The sequence below is a fragment of the Lissotriton helveticus genome, chromosome 7 (assembly GCF_964261635.1).
Source record: "Lissotriton helveticus chromosome 7, aLisHel1.1, whole genome shotgun sequence".
Lineage (NCBI taxonomy): Eukaryota > Metazoa > Chordata > Amphibia > Caudata > Salamandridae > Lissotriton > Lissotriton helveticus.
This window is the reverse complement of record NC_136068.1, coordinates 1426088719-1426104243: the sequence shown is the minus strand read 5'-3', so window position 1 is coordinate 1426104243 and position 15525 is coordinate 1426088719. Positions and strand designations below refer to the sequence as shown.

General features: G+C 46.4%; 1 protein-coding gene across 4 annotated transcripts in view; it reads right to left on the bottom strand.

Annotated features, from left to right (window-relative positions):
* The window catches only part of GAS7 (growth arrest specific 7), a 1616751-nt gene that overhangs the window by 1172553 nt on the left and 428673 nt on the right, over positions 1 to 15525 (bottom strand). Inside the window, exon 1 of one of the 4 annotated variants that reach the window (XM_078654765.1) lies at positions 13106 to 13126. The exons of 2 other annotated variants lie outside the window; for them this stretch is intronic. In XM_078654765.1, the coding sequence (XP_078510891.1) occupies positions 13106 to 13108 (3 nt within the window). In that variant the 5' untranslated portion in view covers positions 13109 to 13126. Of the gene's footprint in view, positions 1 to 540; positions 652 to 13105; positions 13127 to 15525 lie in introns of those variants that run through there. One more of the 4 variants, XM_078654766.1, reaches the window with a different exon arrangement.

Here is a 15525-nt window from a genome sequence, read left to right as displayed (position 1 = left end):
ATGTACTGGGCTGGTCCTGATAAACAATTAGCAATCAAACTGCGCCGCCTGCGGTAGCAATACTAGCTTTGGCGCTCCAAGGGGGAGAGCAGGGACTGCATACAAAGCAGCCCTCAAAGAGGAGGTCATATAATATTTAAGGGGATCTCTCTGCCAGAAGGAATATTAGTCAATGCGGACGCTAGAGGATAGCAAACTAACAAATGGCATGCTGCTTTTACCAGCAACAAACAAAAATGCAGCCCATGGCAACATTTATGTTTCTGGTTTCAAAAATGGGGTTTAATATACACATTTCATTTTGAGGCTCCCATTGACTATTTTACAAGGATGATCTGAGTCGCTTTAACTCTTTTTGTCCAAAATAAATGGGGGATAAAATAAACATTTTATTTTGTTAAGATGCAGAAGATTTCTAAACAAGTTCATTGTCGATATATTATTTGTAAAGCAATAACATGCTTCGCCCTTGACCTTCTTTTCACCACTTCTAGCCTTTGTTTTCAACTGCAAACAAAAGACACGACCTGGACCCCATACCTCAACAGCCTCAAAGAGTGTCCTCGGTTTGTCTCCTGCCTCTTTGTCAGGCGCTTATCGGCTCAAACACATCTTCACTGAAGGCTTCTACAGTAAAGGGTCGCGACAATGGACAAAACTATTCACACGTCTATGTCTAAAAATAAAAATACAGATATAGAATTAGACATTTTTCGTTGTTGCAATGTTATGCCAAAAGGACTAAAAGAACCATTTTACAATCGTGTCCTTTTATTGTATTGCAACAAGTGCTGTATAAATAAATGTTTACTGTATGAAAATTAAACTGTTATTTCTTGCTGAACATTGTATTTATAGCCTCATGCTACAAGTGCAACACTGATGCTCCAATGCAACAGTTAGTGTGTGTCTAGCATTGGATGTTAATCTGCTGCCTACACAATCTCTTTTCATTTAATTGCCTTCCTATTCAATCAACTCTAGCAAATAAAAGCCCTGATATTGGCGAAATCTGTTTCAAGCAGGTCAGGCAGCATTCCTGTATCCCAATAGAGGGTAGTCATTCAAACTACACTTTTTGAACAATGCACAGGTAATGTGAATATTTAGGTGAGGGAAACAATAAGCTACTTATTTATTAGGTGTTTTTATTTTATGTGCGTCAATCAAAAAGTGTTTAATTTACCCAGGTCGTTACAAAACTACTAGTCTTTAAATGAGTCCTCCTAAACAACTAGTAAAGTTTTAATCCACCTTAACATGAAATTGATACCTCTGGAAAAAGTCTGTCCTGATTTTGTGCTTCTTAACCAGTTCTAAAGCAGGTGCGCATGCTGGCATGTCTTACTTTTAGCTGAGATTCTTGAGCAATTTAATTTCAAGGGAATTTTGATATTGTTGATTTCATAATTAGCTGTACATTCTCTGATCCAGATTCCTGCATATGCTGTCTGTATTTTGACTAATAGGAGGTAGAGTACCACATTATTCTCTAAGCATAATATTGCATTTTACTCTTTCCCTCTTATCCCTGTTTTAGAAATGTTGTATTAATCGAAGTTCTTGTGCAAATACAAAACTACCTTTAATAAAAATCACATCTTTCACAGCTGAGGTGTTTACGCAGACCTGTGTCTGAGCTTACTTCAAAAACTAAAATTAACATTATGTTGTTTAAACATGCGATTCTTTGTTCTCCCTATGCATCTATACGAACTATGCGTTTTTGGCACAGTCTGGGCACTGTATTGGTGCAGGCCTTGCATCAATATCTTATTGCAGCCTATAGATATAAAGAAAAATGTTCAGCTATTTTTATTTAACATATTTACACAACATTTCACAAATGGACAGCGACATTCTAGAACACTAACCAAGGAATGTTCGGAATCTGGCAATATTAAATCTGTACAAGATTTCCAATATAATGTAGTCTGCACAATCATTTATGTAAGATCAGCACAGTTCAATAAATTGTGTCAGGGTCGCTGTTTCATTTAATGACAGATATCAAATTAAGTGCTATATGGAAAGTATAAAACTATGTATTTTCTAATGCTGTAATATCTAAGGAATCTATTGGGGCAAGCCAGACCTCCCTTGCACTGAACTGGTGGTTTGTAAAACATGATGCATCTGAAGTTTGTCAGATTTTTTGCAATTTTTTCCCAAAAACATGGCAATTCTCTCTAATTTCCTCAATCAAAAACACATCTCTGCCTAGGCTTGCCCCCATGCTTTGTTCCTCTACACCTCACAGACATGAATGAGTTAAGAGCATTTTGGAAGTTTGTAAAGCAACTGAAAAACAAACTGCGGGTTTAGGCTAATTGTCTTTTGGTTGCAGGGTTGTGTTGAAACATACCAAACCACACATTTTTAACATCTTTGCATCCTGAGCTTTCTAGTTTTGGATGCCAGGTCTCCCTCACCCTGATTGGTTGGCCGGAGGATCATGCTGAACTTGATATTTGTCAGATTGCAAGTATTTTTTACAAAATACAATAACTCCCTCTGTGTCCCTTGTGCAGGCAAATATCCCTGCCAAGACTTGATCTCGAACCTTTCACCCCTTGACATCTTGACTTTGAGAGTTTGTGAGTTTTTACACACGTGATAAACTGGTTGCAGAGCATTTTTTGAAATTTAGAACACAACTAAAGCAAAATGCTGGTTTTAGGGCAGCTGTAATTTGATCACAGGTATGACCCCTCGACTGTATCGAAATACACCACATCCACGTATTTTTTTTATCTACACATTCTAAGGTTTCTTGTGCTGGATCCCAGACCTCATTCAGTCAGTCAGTCAGAATATCTTTATTCAACTTATTCAAAGTCATACAAAGAAACGAATACAATTAAAACATGACATAAGAAACATGATTAAATTTCCTAACATCTAAAAAACATCATACCCAGTATACATTATAAATACTATTTACACAGTTTAAAAAGGATACATTTATATTAAAAAAAAAAAAAAAAAACAATACACATAATCTCATTAAGATAGGAAATCTTTTAGACCGGAGATTGTCCAACAGCTTTCGCCCTAGAAGCTGCGACTAAAAAGTTTGCTAATCTAAACGTTGTGCATGGGTTTGTCATGAGCTGTAAATAGAGCAGCGCAGGGCGCACCTGTGTGAACCCTGCTTCTTTAAATAAAGGGAGCAAATATTTTTTCCTCTGCTCGTGATATAGGCTACAAAACATGACGAAATGCATTGTATCCTGCACGGAGAAATTGTCGCAACTGCAAGGGGCGGCTAGTTCTGGCTTCTGCCATCCCTTAAAAGAACCTAGGTGGAAATGAATAAGATTAAACCTAAGTTTAGTTAATAAAAACCTATGGTAAGGGATTGTTACAAAGCGAAGGTAAGGTGCCAAATTAGGAGTGCTAACCAATAGGTAGTGAGCCCTAACTGCTGGTTTCTGCAGCTCAGATACCTCGCGGCAGGCTTCCTTCCCTTCTTTGAATGCCTTTTTTATGAAGGCTATGTCTTGGGCCCTAATATTCTCTGGACAGAGGAACAAATCTGGGCGACCCAAATCTTTGAATGATTTACTTAAGTAAGCCAACCATGGGATTTTACTATAGTTGTCCATTGATTGGACATCCCTCAAGATTTTATGGTTCAGTGGAAGATCAACATTTAACCACATTTTAAGCCACATGATCAATGGTGCTACACTCAATGAGTCCGACAAATATGGTAGGCCAACCTCCTTGTGAATAGAATAAGTTGGGGTTGACTGGGGCACAGAAAGGAGAGATCTTATGAATCTATTTTCTGCCCTCTGAATGGGGTCAAGATTAACATACCCCCACAGAGGAGATCCATATGAGGCAATGGCAACGGGTTTACTCTTATAGATCTTCAGCAACGCTTCCATGGGCCTGGCACCCAGCTTGCCAGCAAAACCCAAGAGTGCAGAAGCAGATCTAGTGACTGCCAGCCTTTTTGCACTTATCTGTGGACCCCAGGTGCCTTTTTGGTCGAACAAAACTCCCAGGTAAGGGAATGTGGTTACTTCCGAAACAGGGATCCCACTACAAAAAAAAGATTTGTGACTTCTCTTCGTACGCTCTCTGCCCATGACCATTGTATGCGATTTGGACGCATTGACCTTAAGGTCCAGATTTTCCATGAAAGAGCCAAAAGAGTTAAAAAGGACCTGTAGCCCATTACCTGTGCGGGCGATCAGCACGGCGTCATCCGCGTACAGGAGTGCCGGGATATGGTCATCTCCTACACGTGGGACATCCGTGCTCAAGCCTCTCAGGTAAGCCCCCAGGCCGTTAATATAGATGATGAAAAGCGTGGGTGCCAAGATGCAACCTTGCCGTACCCCTTTCAAAGATTTAAATAAAGGGGTACGCCTACCGTTGTTAGAAACTCGTACGGATGCAAAAAGCTCCTGATGCAGTGTGGCCATAAACATAACCAGGGCTTCATCAATACCTAAATCCAGGAGGATCGACCATAGTTTGGACCTATTAACGAGATCGAAGGCCGAGGAGAGGTCCATGAATGCCAGATACACTGAACCCTCCTTAGCCAACGTGTACTTAGAGGTGAGTAGATACAGATTAATGCATTGCTCTATTGTACCTTTACTCTCTCTGAAACCATATTGTAATTCACACAAACCACCGCACCCCTCAACATTCTCCCTCAGTCTTGATAAGAGGACTCTCCCCAAAATCTTTACGGTAGAGTCCAAAAGGGATATAGGCCTGTAGAATGCTGGATCGTCCCGCTGCCCTTTATTTTTGTAAATGGGGACGATGGTAGATGTAGCCCATGATGCAGGAGCTGAGTTATCGTTGACAGCATTAAACACGTTGGACAACACCCTCGACCACATTTTAGGTGAAAACATGAAAGTCGGCCGGAACTCCATCGGGGCCAGGTGCCTTGTGTTTAGTGGTTTCCGCGAGTGCCTTTTCTACTTCTTGGGGGCTAAAAACAATTGGATGTACAGGCCCATTGGGCAATAAGCGCCTGTCGATATGCTCATCAACTAAGTCACCCCCATATACATTTTTGAAAAAAGACAACCATTTATCCTCAGTAATCACACAATCCATTGGTAAATTGCTGTCCTCCGAAAAAAGGGGCTGCTTAATAAGTTCCCAGAATCTCCTGCTATCCTTCAACACCGCCGCCGAGAGGAGGTTATCCCATGCTTCACGTTTAATGGAATCTTTGCGGTTCTTTACTGCAGCCTTATAAATTTTCCTAAGCCTCGCAATTTCCTCTTTTACTCTCGGGACAGTTTTTAGAGCCGCCAACAAATCTCTGTGGGCCTTTGAGCAAGCAGAATCAAACCATCGCTTGTGACCCTGCGCTCCCTGGAAGGGTTTAGCTAAAAGTTCGTTAGAAACCTGAACACATATTTCCTCAAAGACTGATACCATGAGGCTTCCTTGGGTGTCAGGGTTCTGACAAAGCTCAACCTGAGATTTTATCTTAGGGAAGCATTTTTTATAGAAATTCTCCGGGATCACTTTCGCCCATTTAACTCTTCTGTCTTGATCTGTAGTCCTCAAGGAATGGGCTGTTTTTATGATCGATGGTGATGCGCCCATCTGACTGCCCCACATCACTTCTAGTAGTACTGGATTATGGTCACTGAAGTGAGTTACTATCGTTGTATATGCAGCAGTCAAATTTAGGATGCCAGGAGAAACAAAAATATAATCTATCACAGACCCATGATGACTGCCGGTGAAAGTTGGCGTTCTCAGACCGAAATTAGGTTCATAGAGGTTGAAGTTTGCAAGTAAGTCCTCAAGCTCCTGACCCTCTGCTGAATGTTCGAAATGAGGTGCTACTGGGGCGTCATCGTCCTCTTCGCTGACTTCACTTCCCTTACATGCTAAATTGCATAAGTGTATATTAAAATCACCTAGTAAAATTAACTCAGATGCAAAAGAGATATTCTGTAGGACTGAATTTAAAATACTATCTAAGCTGGCAATATTACGCCCTTCATATGCGCTGTTCCCAGAGTTATAGAAGTTAATGTATAAGGTCCTACGGGTCTTATTGATGACCCTTTCAACAATCAGTATATTGTCAGATTCGGACCTAATCTGCCTATAACTTCCTTTTAGGTCCAGGGCGAAAAAAAGGGCCAACCCACCTCTAGCCCTGCCTGTTCTGCTTGGGACAGCTGGGCTTATAAAGCTAGTGTATCCATCCCACCAGATGTTACTAGATGTGTCCCAAGTTTCTTGTAGGGCAATAATGTGGTGCTTTGAAATAAAGCTCCACCATACCGGGTCCTTACATTTGGTGTTCAAACCCGCCACGTTCCAGCTTATGATCTTACATGACTCCCTACTAGTCATTAACTTGCTACCACTCTCTAATTCTCCAACCACTACTGCCTGCGATGGTAAAGCAACGGTGATTTTTACTTGGCGGCCAAACTGTGTGCCCACTCCACCCAAACCCTGATTACGGCCAGACTCACCCCCAAATGAGGTTACTTGCTGACCTAGAGTGGTAGATGGTTGGGGCTTAGTGGCTACATTAGGCGTCGAAAATCTGGGGAAATCATCAATGCTTAAACCATCGCTACGAGAGTTTTGACTAGTCGAACCCACATTATTTTGGTCAATACCTGGTTCGAGTCAATCGCACGTGTTAAGATCAGATAAGGGGCCAAACCTATAACCTGTAGTAAAGCCCCAAGCAGATGGAGTAGCTAACTGAGCCTGCCCGTTGTGGGCTAAATTCCACAAAGGATGTGGGGTTATTGGATGAATCAAAGAAGGGTCCATTCTCTGCCACCGTGTTGGCATGATACCCCGTGCACTTTGATCATACCCTAGTGCACCAGGCCCCCACCCGTTGGTTCCCAACCCATAATGGTGAACCGGCCGAATATTTTCCTCGTGCGGGTAAATGGATCTTCCTGACTCTCGCTGTGCTACAGGCGGGAACCGGTCATTTACATATCGCAGGCCCCTAGCCCCTCCCCAGCTACAGTTGTTACTATACTTATTCTGCCTGTTAATTTTATGTATGGTAACGGGTTGAGGCTCATTATAGAAAAAACCAAGAGTTAATGGGACTATGGAACCGTTGCGCCGCTGAGGTGGAAAGACATTGCTCAAGATTTCAGGAAGGACCTCGGCGTTTGTGAAATTTATGATAACGCAGTCGCCTTGAAACCTTTTCGGCTTGCTGCCAATCCAGGGTACCCTCCTGGTCGAAACTATATTTCCTGCCAGTTTATCAAGCCCTTCTTGCGCCATATGCATGTTGTTTGAGAGCCAATGTATGGCTTTATCTTTGAGACCCTGATCTGACTCTGTTTTGTCTTTTAGCAAAGGTGGAACATTGGCCAGCACCAAAACTACCGGTGAGGCCTCCGCGATAAATTGGACTGGGCTGGCCTCTTGGTGGCTTACCACTGTTACAGCAGTGGAGATGGTATGAGGGTCCCCAGTTACGCCATTCTGATCCGGAACAGTTAATATTGATGATGGGGGTAGGGGTAGCAACCCTTGTTGGGCGGGCTGTAAGTTATTTTCAGTAACAGGGGCCTCCTCGTCCGTGGATATTAGGTCCGCGACGAGGGAAGATAAATTCTCTAGCTCCTTAGTCAAGGTACTATGGACCCCCCCCAACTTTCTGACTTCGGCAGTTAATTTGTCCACTTTCCCGATCAGAGGTTTAATAATGGTCTTAATTTTGATATCAATCATATCTTGAAACCTGTTGAAGAGGTCATCATCAATAATGCGCTTGGACTCATGATCGACCTCGCAATCTAAATATTTGGCCAAACGCCTGGAAGGAGGTGTGGCAGGCTTCTTCCTTCCCATTTGTTTCCCCCCTCGTTTTGCTGTTTGTTTCCTACATGCTCTAACAGCACGAATAGATGGAGGCTGGGGCTGGAGATCCTCTTCCGTGGCTTCTATCTGAGTACTTGATTCAGAGATGGCATTGTCTGATAGATCGATAAGATCTTCTCTGTCTTCGCTGTTCATGGCGGAATCAGGGACAATGGTGGCCTCCAAGTGGTTGGCTAGAGGATTAGAGTCGGAATCAGTTAAGTTATGCTGTACACTTCCTGTCAGGGAATCAGACATAGCTGTACTTGCAGCACTTGTAGGTGGACTTTCTGCAGGCAACACAGGTGATTGGCTTAGGCCCAAGGATTGCCTTCGTTTGCTGTTAATACTACTCACCACTTGGACCAGGTATGAATCAAGAGTGTTCACAGGTTCAATAGGGGGTGGTACCAGCTTTTTCCCCATTCCTTAGACTCTTACTCTGAATGAACACAATCAACACTAGTGTTAGCAAGAAGCCAGGTCAGTAGCTGGTCGACGCAAGAAATACTGTAGGATTTGGGCGGGCTTTAAAAAGAAAAATAATAAATATCGTCAGCAATATAGTACGTGCCAAGTAACAGGCCAATAACAGTACCTTTATTCCACACGATTGTTTCCGGGTGATAGCCTCTCCTCGCCTTTCCGTGCCTCGGAGGGCCCGCCCTTTGCCCGGGCTTAGCCCCAGGCGTCCCGCTCGCGTCCCGCGACGCTGAGGGCTTGCAGCTTTGTAGAGCCCCTCCCGGCGCTCTTGCCGCGTCGGGGAACGCGCCGCCGCTGAGCCTGATGGGAAACGTAGTCCCAGGCGGCGGCGCGACTGGTGGCGGGATTCCGGTGTTGGTGGCTGGTCCAGAACAGATTTTCTGTCTGAGCGCTCCCTCTCTCAGGCACAGGCAGGTAGGGTACTGGGCGAATTCAGCGCGTTTAGTGGCTCCCCCCGCTCCACCGAGGGCTTGCAGCTTTGTAGAGCCCCTCCCGGCGCTCTTGCCGCGTCGGGGAACGCGCTGCCGCTGAGCCTGATGGGAAACGTAGTCCCAGGCGGCGGCGCGACTGGTGGCGGGATTCCGGTGTTGGTGGCTGGTCCAGAACAGACTTTCTGTCTGAGCGCTCCCTCTCTCAGGCACAGGCAGGTAGGGTACTGGGCGAATTCAGCGCGTTTAGTGGCTCCCCCCGCTCCACCGAGGGCTTGCAGCTTTGTAGAGCCCCTCCCGGCGCTCTTGCCGCGTCGGGGAACGCGCCGCCGCTGAGCCTGATGGGAAACGTAGTCCCAGGCGGCGGCGCGACTGGTGGCGGGATTCCGGTGTTGGTGGCTGGTCCAGAACAGACTTTCTGTCTGAGCGCTCCCTCTCTCAGGCACAGGCAGGTAGGGTACTGGGCGAATTCAGCGCGTTTAGTGGCTCCCCCCGCTCCACCGAGGGCTTGCAGCTTTGTAGAGCCCCTCCCGGCGCTCTTGCCGCGTCGGGGAACGCGCCGCCGCTGAGCCTGATGGGAAACGTAGTCCCAGGCGGCGGCGCGACTGGTGGCGGGATTCCGGTGTTGGTGGCTGGTCCAGAACAGACTTTCTGTCTGAGCGCTCCCTCTCTCAGGCACAGGCAGGTAGGGTACTGGGCGAATTCAGCGCGTTTAGTGACCTCATTCACCTTGATTTACATTTCATGAGATCAAAATGAACATTACTTTTTTGAGATTTTAGCTTTTTTTCCTTTAAAACTGTAATTCTCTTCAATCCCTCTCATATAGGAACACATTCTGCCAAAGCTTGACCCACATCAGAGCTACTCCTTGTTTCTTGAGGGTGGAGGTATCAGACATGCATGGGTTTCAAAAGATTTTAGCAGGGTCCATATCCTAAACACAAGGGAACATTTATGAGTTTCCATAGGAAATGTTTGTAGCATTGAAAATCGGTGTCGGGTGGCGCCCTGGGAAACATATCAACCCTAGATATTTCCAAAAAGTAGAGACCTCAGATAATCCAGTTATGTAGGTTATATGAATCCCAAAGCGCACTAAAATAGTCAAAGTAAGGGGTACAAAAAAATCACAGTTTTGGGGGTCTCTGTGACAACAACTCCAGACCTTTTGCCAATATTCATAAGTCCCACCCACCAACGTTCCTACAATTCTCCTGATAAAAAGACTAACCGGATAGGCAATATTTTGACTATGTGCTGATCACATAGACTGCAGATGTTTACAGTTTTGGCGTGCTCTTGTCCATTATCATAAACCCACCCAACATCTGAAGGACCATTTTATATTTAGAAGAATGGGAATACATGGTGGTGGGACATTTGCTGTGTCAACCCTTTACGTCGAGAAAAATTTATGGAATTCTGTTTTTTGACCAATATTTAATGTTTGCAGTGCATTCTGGGTGCTGGCATCCACACAAGCCAAACCAACTGAACTGCTCTGGAACTGTAGTCTTCAGAAATGTATGTGGTTGGTACTTTTTCCTAGACGCCAGCTGACCCCCTAAAATCAATCAGTGCCTGACTTCTTTCTTTTGCCATCCACAGTCACATCTCAAGTTTTCCAGTCATGGAAGATAGGCTCACACACATGTGGGTACTGATTTAATCAGAAGTAGTGAGGAAATGCAAAACGGTGTTACATCTGCTATTATTTACTGAATATCCCTATATTTTAGTTTCCTCTTGTAAATCAGTGTATGTAAAACAGTCTTTTAAATAAACAGCCTCAGATTAAATTGGCATTATGGATTTTTCCAGAAGTCGGAGTAGTCAAAATGACAACCTGTCTCTCAATTCAGAATTTTGTTGACATTTCAAAAATATATAAAAAGTTGAAAACTTCCCCCAGTTTGTACACATTAGAGGTTTCATTATCAATTAATGCCTGGTCAGTAGACCAAACGTAAGCCACAATTCAATTGGTGGCTCTAGGTATTTTGGGCTTTTGAGCAAACTAAAACAATATACATTTATGCCACACACTTCTGTGCCCCAGCAAGGAGATAAATGTGTATTAGATATTTTCCTGGCTTAGGCAAATACCCAAACAGTGTCTAACTCTTTGCTAGGTATAGTCAGACACAGGGCTTCAAGTGGGATGAAAAAACTGGGGGGTCTCTCAAAGGGACGTGGCCAATGTAATTAAGGGCGTGGCTTAGAAACGCATAAGATAAAAATCTGTGCTTTGCATAGTGTGCCACCCGACTTGTATTTTGCAGTTTCTGTAATTGCATCCAGATATATGATACAAGTAACATAATACCTACAATAAGTCAGGACTATTAGCTTTGTCAATGGTAGTTAGTTGCATAAGATAAATAAGCAGCAACTATGGCTTGCATACAATATTGAAAAATCTTCCTCTCAAAGCCCTGGTGACACCACAACAGTGTTGCTGCTCTGGAGTTTCAAAAAGAGAAGGGAAATTCAGAGTTAAAATAACTCTCTTCAAAGGATGTCCCTTCCCCAACAAGGCTCACCTGGCATGACTGCATGCCGTAACGTCTCCACTAGTGAGAAGTGAGCAATGTGAGCACATGCACATCGATGTGCCTGCTGTCACTGCAGTCCGGAAAAAACTGACCGCTTGTGCCAGGGCACAAAACAGAGCCCGATAGGGACCCATTTCAAGGCCCACTTTAAGAAACTGCCGGTGCTCAGCACAGGTGAGACCCAGCCCACTTAAAGCCCTGGTCAGACAGCTCCTTCTCACAATACTTCTACAGAACCCATTCATTCTCAGATCAAGGAGCTATAAGAGATGAATCAGGAAGTACAGATTAGAGTCTCTCACAGAAACAATCTACATCATTACTGTTACTGAAGCACATTCAGGAACAGGATTTAAGGTCACGAATAGCAGTGGAATGTTTACACACATAAAGAGTAGCTCCACCTCCAAAGAACTCGTCTAATTATTACAATTCGACATGTACAGATCGCCCCAGGAATCAGGCCCAGGCCCAGGTGGGTGCATAGTGCTCTGAGGATTCCACAGTACCTCACCAAATAAGATTGTGTCTGAGAGGCAGGATCCTTATATCAAGCCTGCAATGAACAGAGGGCACATAAATCTGAACGACCACCTGATACAGGGGCGACATCTCCCTTTGTGTTTTTAAATGTCTCCCAGAACTTCAAGCATCATCCATAAGCCATGTGTGGAACCCAGACAAGACTGGACCGTGTTGCTGTGAGAAGTGGGCACAAGTGAGCAAGGTCAGAAGGACTGAAATGATGCATTGGCCCTCGCTGGCACCTGCTTGTTCATCAACCTTTAGCCCAGGGTTCTTTACATGGAGGAAGCGGCCCACTATATGTACAGGAGTTCCTCACTTCCATGAGCATCTGTACACACCCAAACACTGCAGCATTTGTCAACCTCTATCCCCAACCCAGGGAAAAGGGGGCACCCACAGGGCACTAGAGATCTTGGTGCCAGCTGGCATCACAGACGACCCATCAAAACATTAAACTGTTATCATTATCTTCTTGCATGTTAAAATATTCTCCACTGCTGCTATACGACCGACACTGGTAAGAGTTAATGACGAGACTGAAGGATACAGTTCATGAGCAGATTGCAAATTGTTGCCCTAATGGTTAATTAGCAGTTTCAGGTTACCATGTTAATACTTGCAGCAAGGGTTCAGCAGCCCGCAGTATGATCCAGCGGCATGTGGGGTGATTTGGAAAGCGTGTTGTTTGCTCCTCAACCAATGCCTTTTGCAGGCAGCAAACTCTTTCCTGAGCGTGAAACCCGTATCGGTAAGAACACTATTCATTAAAAAACACGACTTCCAAGAACAAGCGGCGATTTAAGTAACTTGATGCCGAGAGTCGATGCATCTCAATGTCATCATCACCCAGGATCTCTCAATCAGGCAACATGCAAGCAAATGAACCAATAAAATCAAATGCGTGCCTATGGCGTTTTAAAAAGATAACCAATCCTGGATTCCTAAGTTGCTCAACTCCTCTAAAAACAACACCATTAGTGTGACTTTCAGAGAGACATGAAAACAAAGCGTAAACAGTTAGCAGCTGAGTCCATGTCTTCAGGGAGTGTCTTTTCCAGTCATCAGCTTTCATTTAACAACCCACTGGATTATGGGAGTTGTAGTCCCGGTCAAACACCCTGTAAACTTAAACACAGAAACAGTACAATTGGTAGTTCTTTGTAATCATGAGAAGTGATCTGTTTGAGCTGCATGGCTGGTCCTTCCCCTGAACCAGGACTCTAGTCACTCGCCTCCTGCTGAGCAGCGCCTTACCATGCTGAAGCCCCGAGATCGCCGCTATCCAGGTTACATAGAGAGGTTCCTGGACTTCAGTCCGACATCTGCACCCGGGTTGCAGAGCCGCACTCATCCCATGTGAAGCAAACGAGTGACAAGCACTGGCCACTGACCTGGCAGTATATGGGACAGAAAGATTGGGACACAATGCAAATGACAGACGCCGCAAGTGGAATGCGTGACCTTTCATTTTCTGAACTTTTTCTGCCATTCAGAAGATGATTTAAGAGGGAACGTTTGGAGGGGTATTTGTCGGGCTTTTATTGAAGCCTGAAAAAAGCGCCTTTCCAGACGTTTCCATACGAGGAGCCTCTGCTGGCCCTTTCTTCCCCGAGTGAGAGGCGCTGTTAGATCATGCTGAGCACACAAAGGCAAACTCTGTGCGGACAAAGCGGACACTTCCGCAGGCCGAGGGGAACAAGGCCCGTCTTGTGAGCGGAAGCAAAGGGCTCGACCCCCCTGAAGCGTCCGCAGCCCCGCTGGGGGACATGTCTTCAGGGGTTCCCGTCACTGGGCCTGTGTACAGGCCCGGGCCTGTCTGAATCAAACACTAGGACAGGCAAGAGAGCAATTCGAAATTAAATGCCCTCATTAAAAAGCTATAAATACCGAGTCTGGTGGAAGCTGTCTGTCTGAGGGAAGAGATGTAGTTTAACAATTGTACTCATCGATCGTATAACCATAGTTTAAAGAACATTGTACCTTTCTGATCCTCCTACTGTGCTGTGCAGCCGCCCATATCTTGAAATATTTACATAAGGGCTGTGCAAGTCAAGCACAGAGGCCAATAAAGCTTCACACTCTCAGAGAGGGATCCTTTTCATCTGGTGTCAAAACACTGGCAGCTTGACAAAGCCTGTCAAATCACTCCTCGACTGACTAATTGACGGCACGCGTGAAGTGCCCATCACCTCACTGTCTCTCTTGGAGCTCGTCTTATGAATTGCCAGGACAAAGGTGTGTTGGGCTTTTGCTCAAAGTAGGTCAGAAAACAGAGAGGCTGAATGCCTCATCTCCAAGGGGAGAGGATTCCAAACCGAAGGGACTTGAGGACAAACATTGACCACCTTTTGTAGGAGGGTTACATTTAGAGCCCCTAAACAGGGCTTATCTAGTCCTCAGCTGCCTACATCAACTAACAGGAGCTGACTGGAGCAGGCATTTGAGGACTAGACCAGCCAGTGCTGCTGGCCACATGAACTCAACTGAGAACTAGCCGAGCTGCTGAAATGTGCTTTTCATGCCCGATCCAGTGCCCTTCACTTTGAGTGAATGCCAAGAGCAGGGAGGAAGTACACTTTAAGGCAGATGAGTTAGAAGATGGAGGATGTGGCCAGTTTATGTATTTATGCACGTAATGTTCTATGCAGTGCCAGGACCACCAGAATGGTTTTCCAGAGTGGTTCAATCGGGAACAGATATGCAATGGGATCAAGTGTGCACAAAATTAGTATCTGCAGACAAGGGTAATGGGAGAGTGACAGCTATGCGGACAAGGGGCAGCAACACGGACAAGTGGCGGGAAGGGGCAGCAACGCGGACAAGGGGCGGGAGGGAAGGGGCAGCAACGCGGACAAGGGGCGGGAGGGAAGGGGCAGCAACGCGGACAAGGGGCGGGAGGGAGGGCGCGGACAAGGGGCGGGAGGGAGGGGGCAGCAATGCGGACAAGGGGCGGGAGGAGGGGGCAGCAATGCGGACAAGGGGCGGGAGGAGGGGGCAGCAAAGCGGACAAGGGGCAGGAGGGAGGGGGCAGAAACGCAGACAAGGGGCGGGAGGGGGCAGAAACGCAGACCAGGGGCGGGAGGGAGGGGGCAGAAACGCAGACCAGGGGCGGGAGGGAGGGGGCAGAAACGCAGACCAGGGGCGGGAGGGAGGGGGCAGAAACGCAGACCAGGGGCGGGAGGGAGGGGGCAGAAACGCAGACCAGGGGCGGGAGGGAGGGGGCAGAAACGCAGACCAGGGGCGGGAGGGAGGGGGCAGAAACGCAGACCAGGGGCGGGAGGGAGGGGGCAGCTACGCGGACAAGGTGCGGGAGGGAGGAGGAAGCAACGTGAGAAAGGGGCAGGAGGGATTGGCATTGGGGCGGGTGGGAGGGAGCAGCAACGCAAACAAGGGGCTGGCAGGAGGGGGCAGCAACGCAGACAAGGAGCGGGATGGAGGGGGCAGCAACGAGGACGTGGGGCAGGAGGGGAGGGGCAGCAATGCAGAGAATGCCAGCAATGCGGGAAGGGGCGGGCGGGGTCAGCAACGTGGGGAAGGGGGCAAGCAAGAGGTGTCAGCAACGCGGGGAAGGGGGTGGGAGGGAGGGGGCAGCAACGGGGGGAAGGGGGCGGGAGGGAGGGGGCAGCAACGGGGGGAAGGGGGCGGGAGGGAGGGGGCAGCAACGGGGGGAAGGG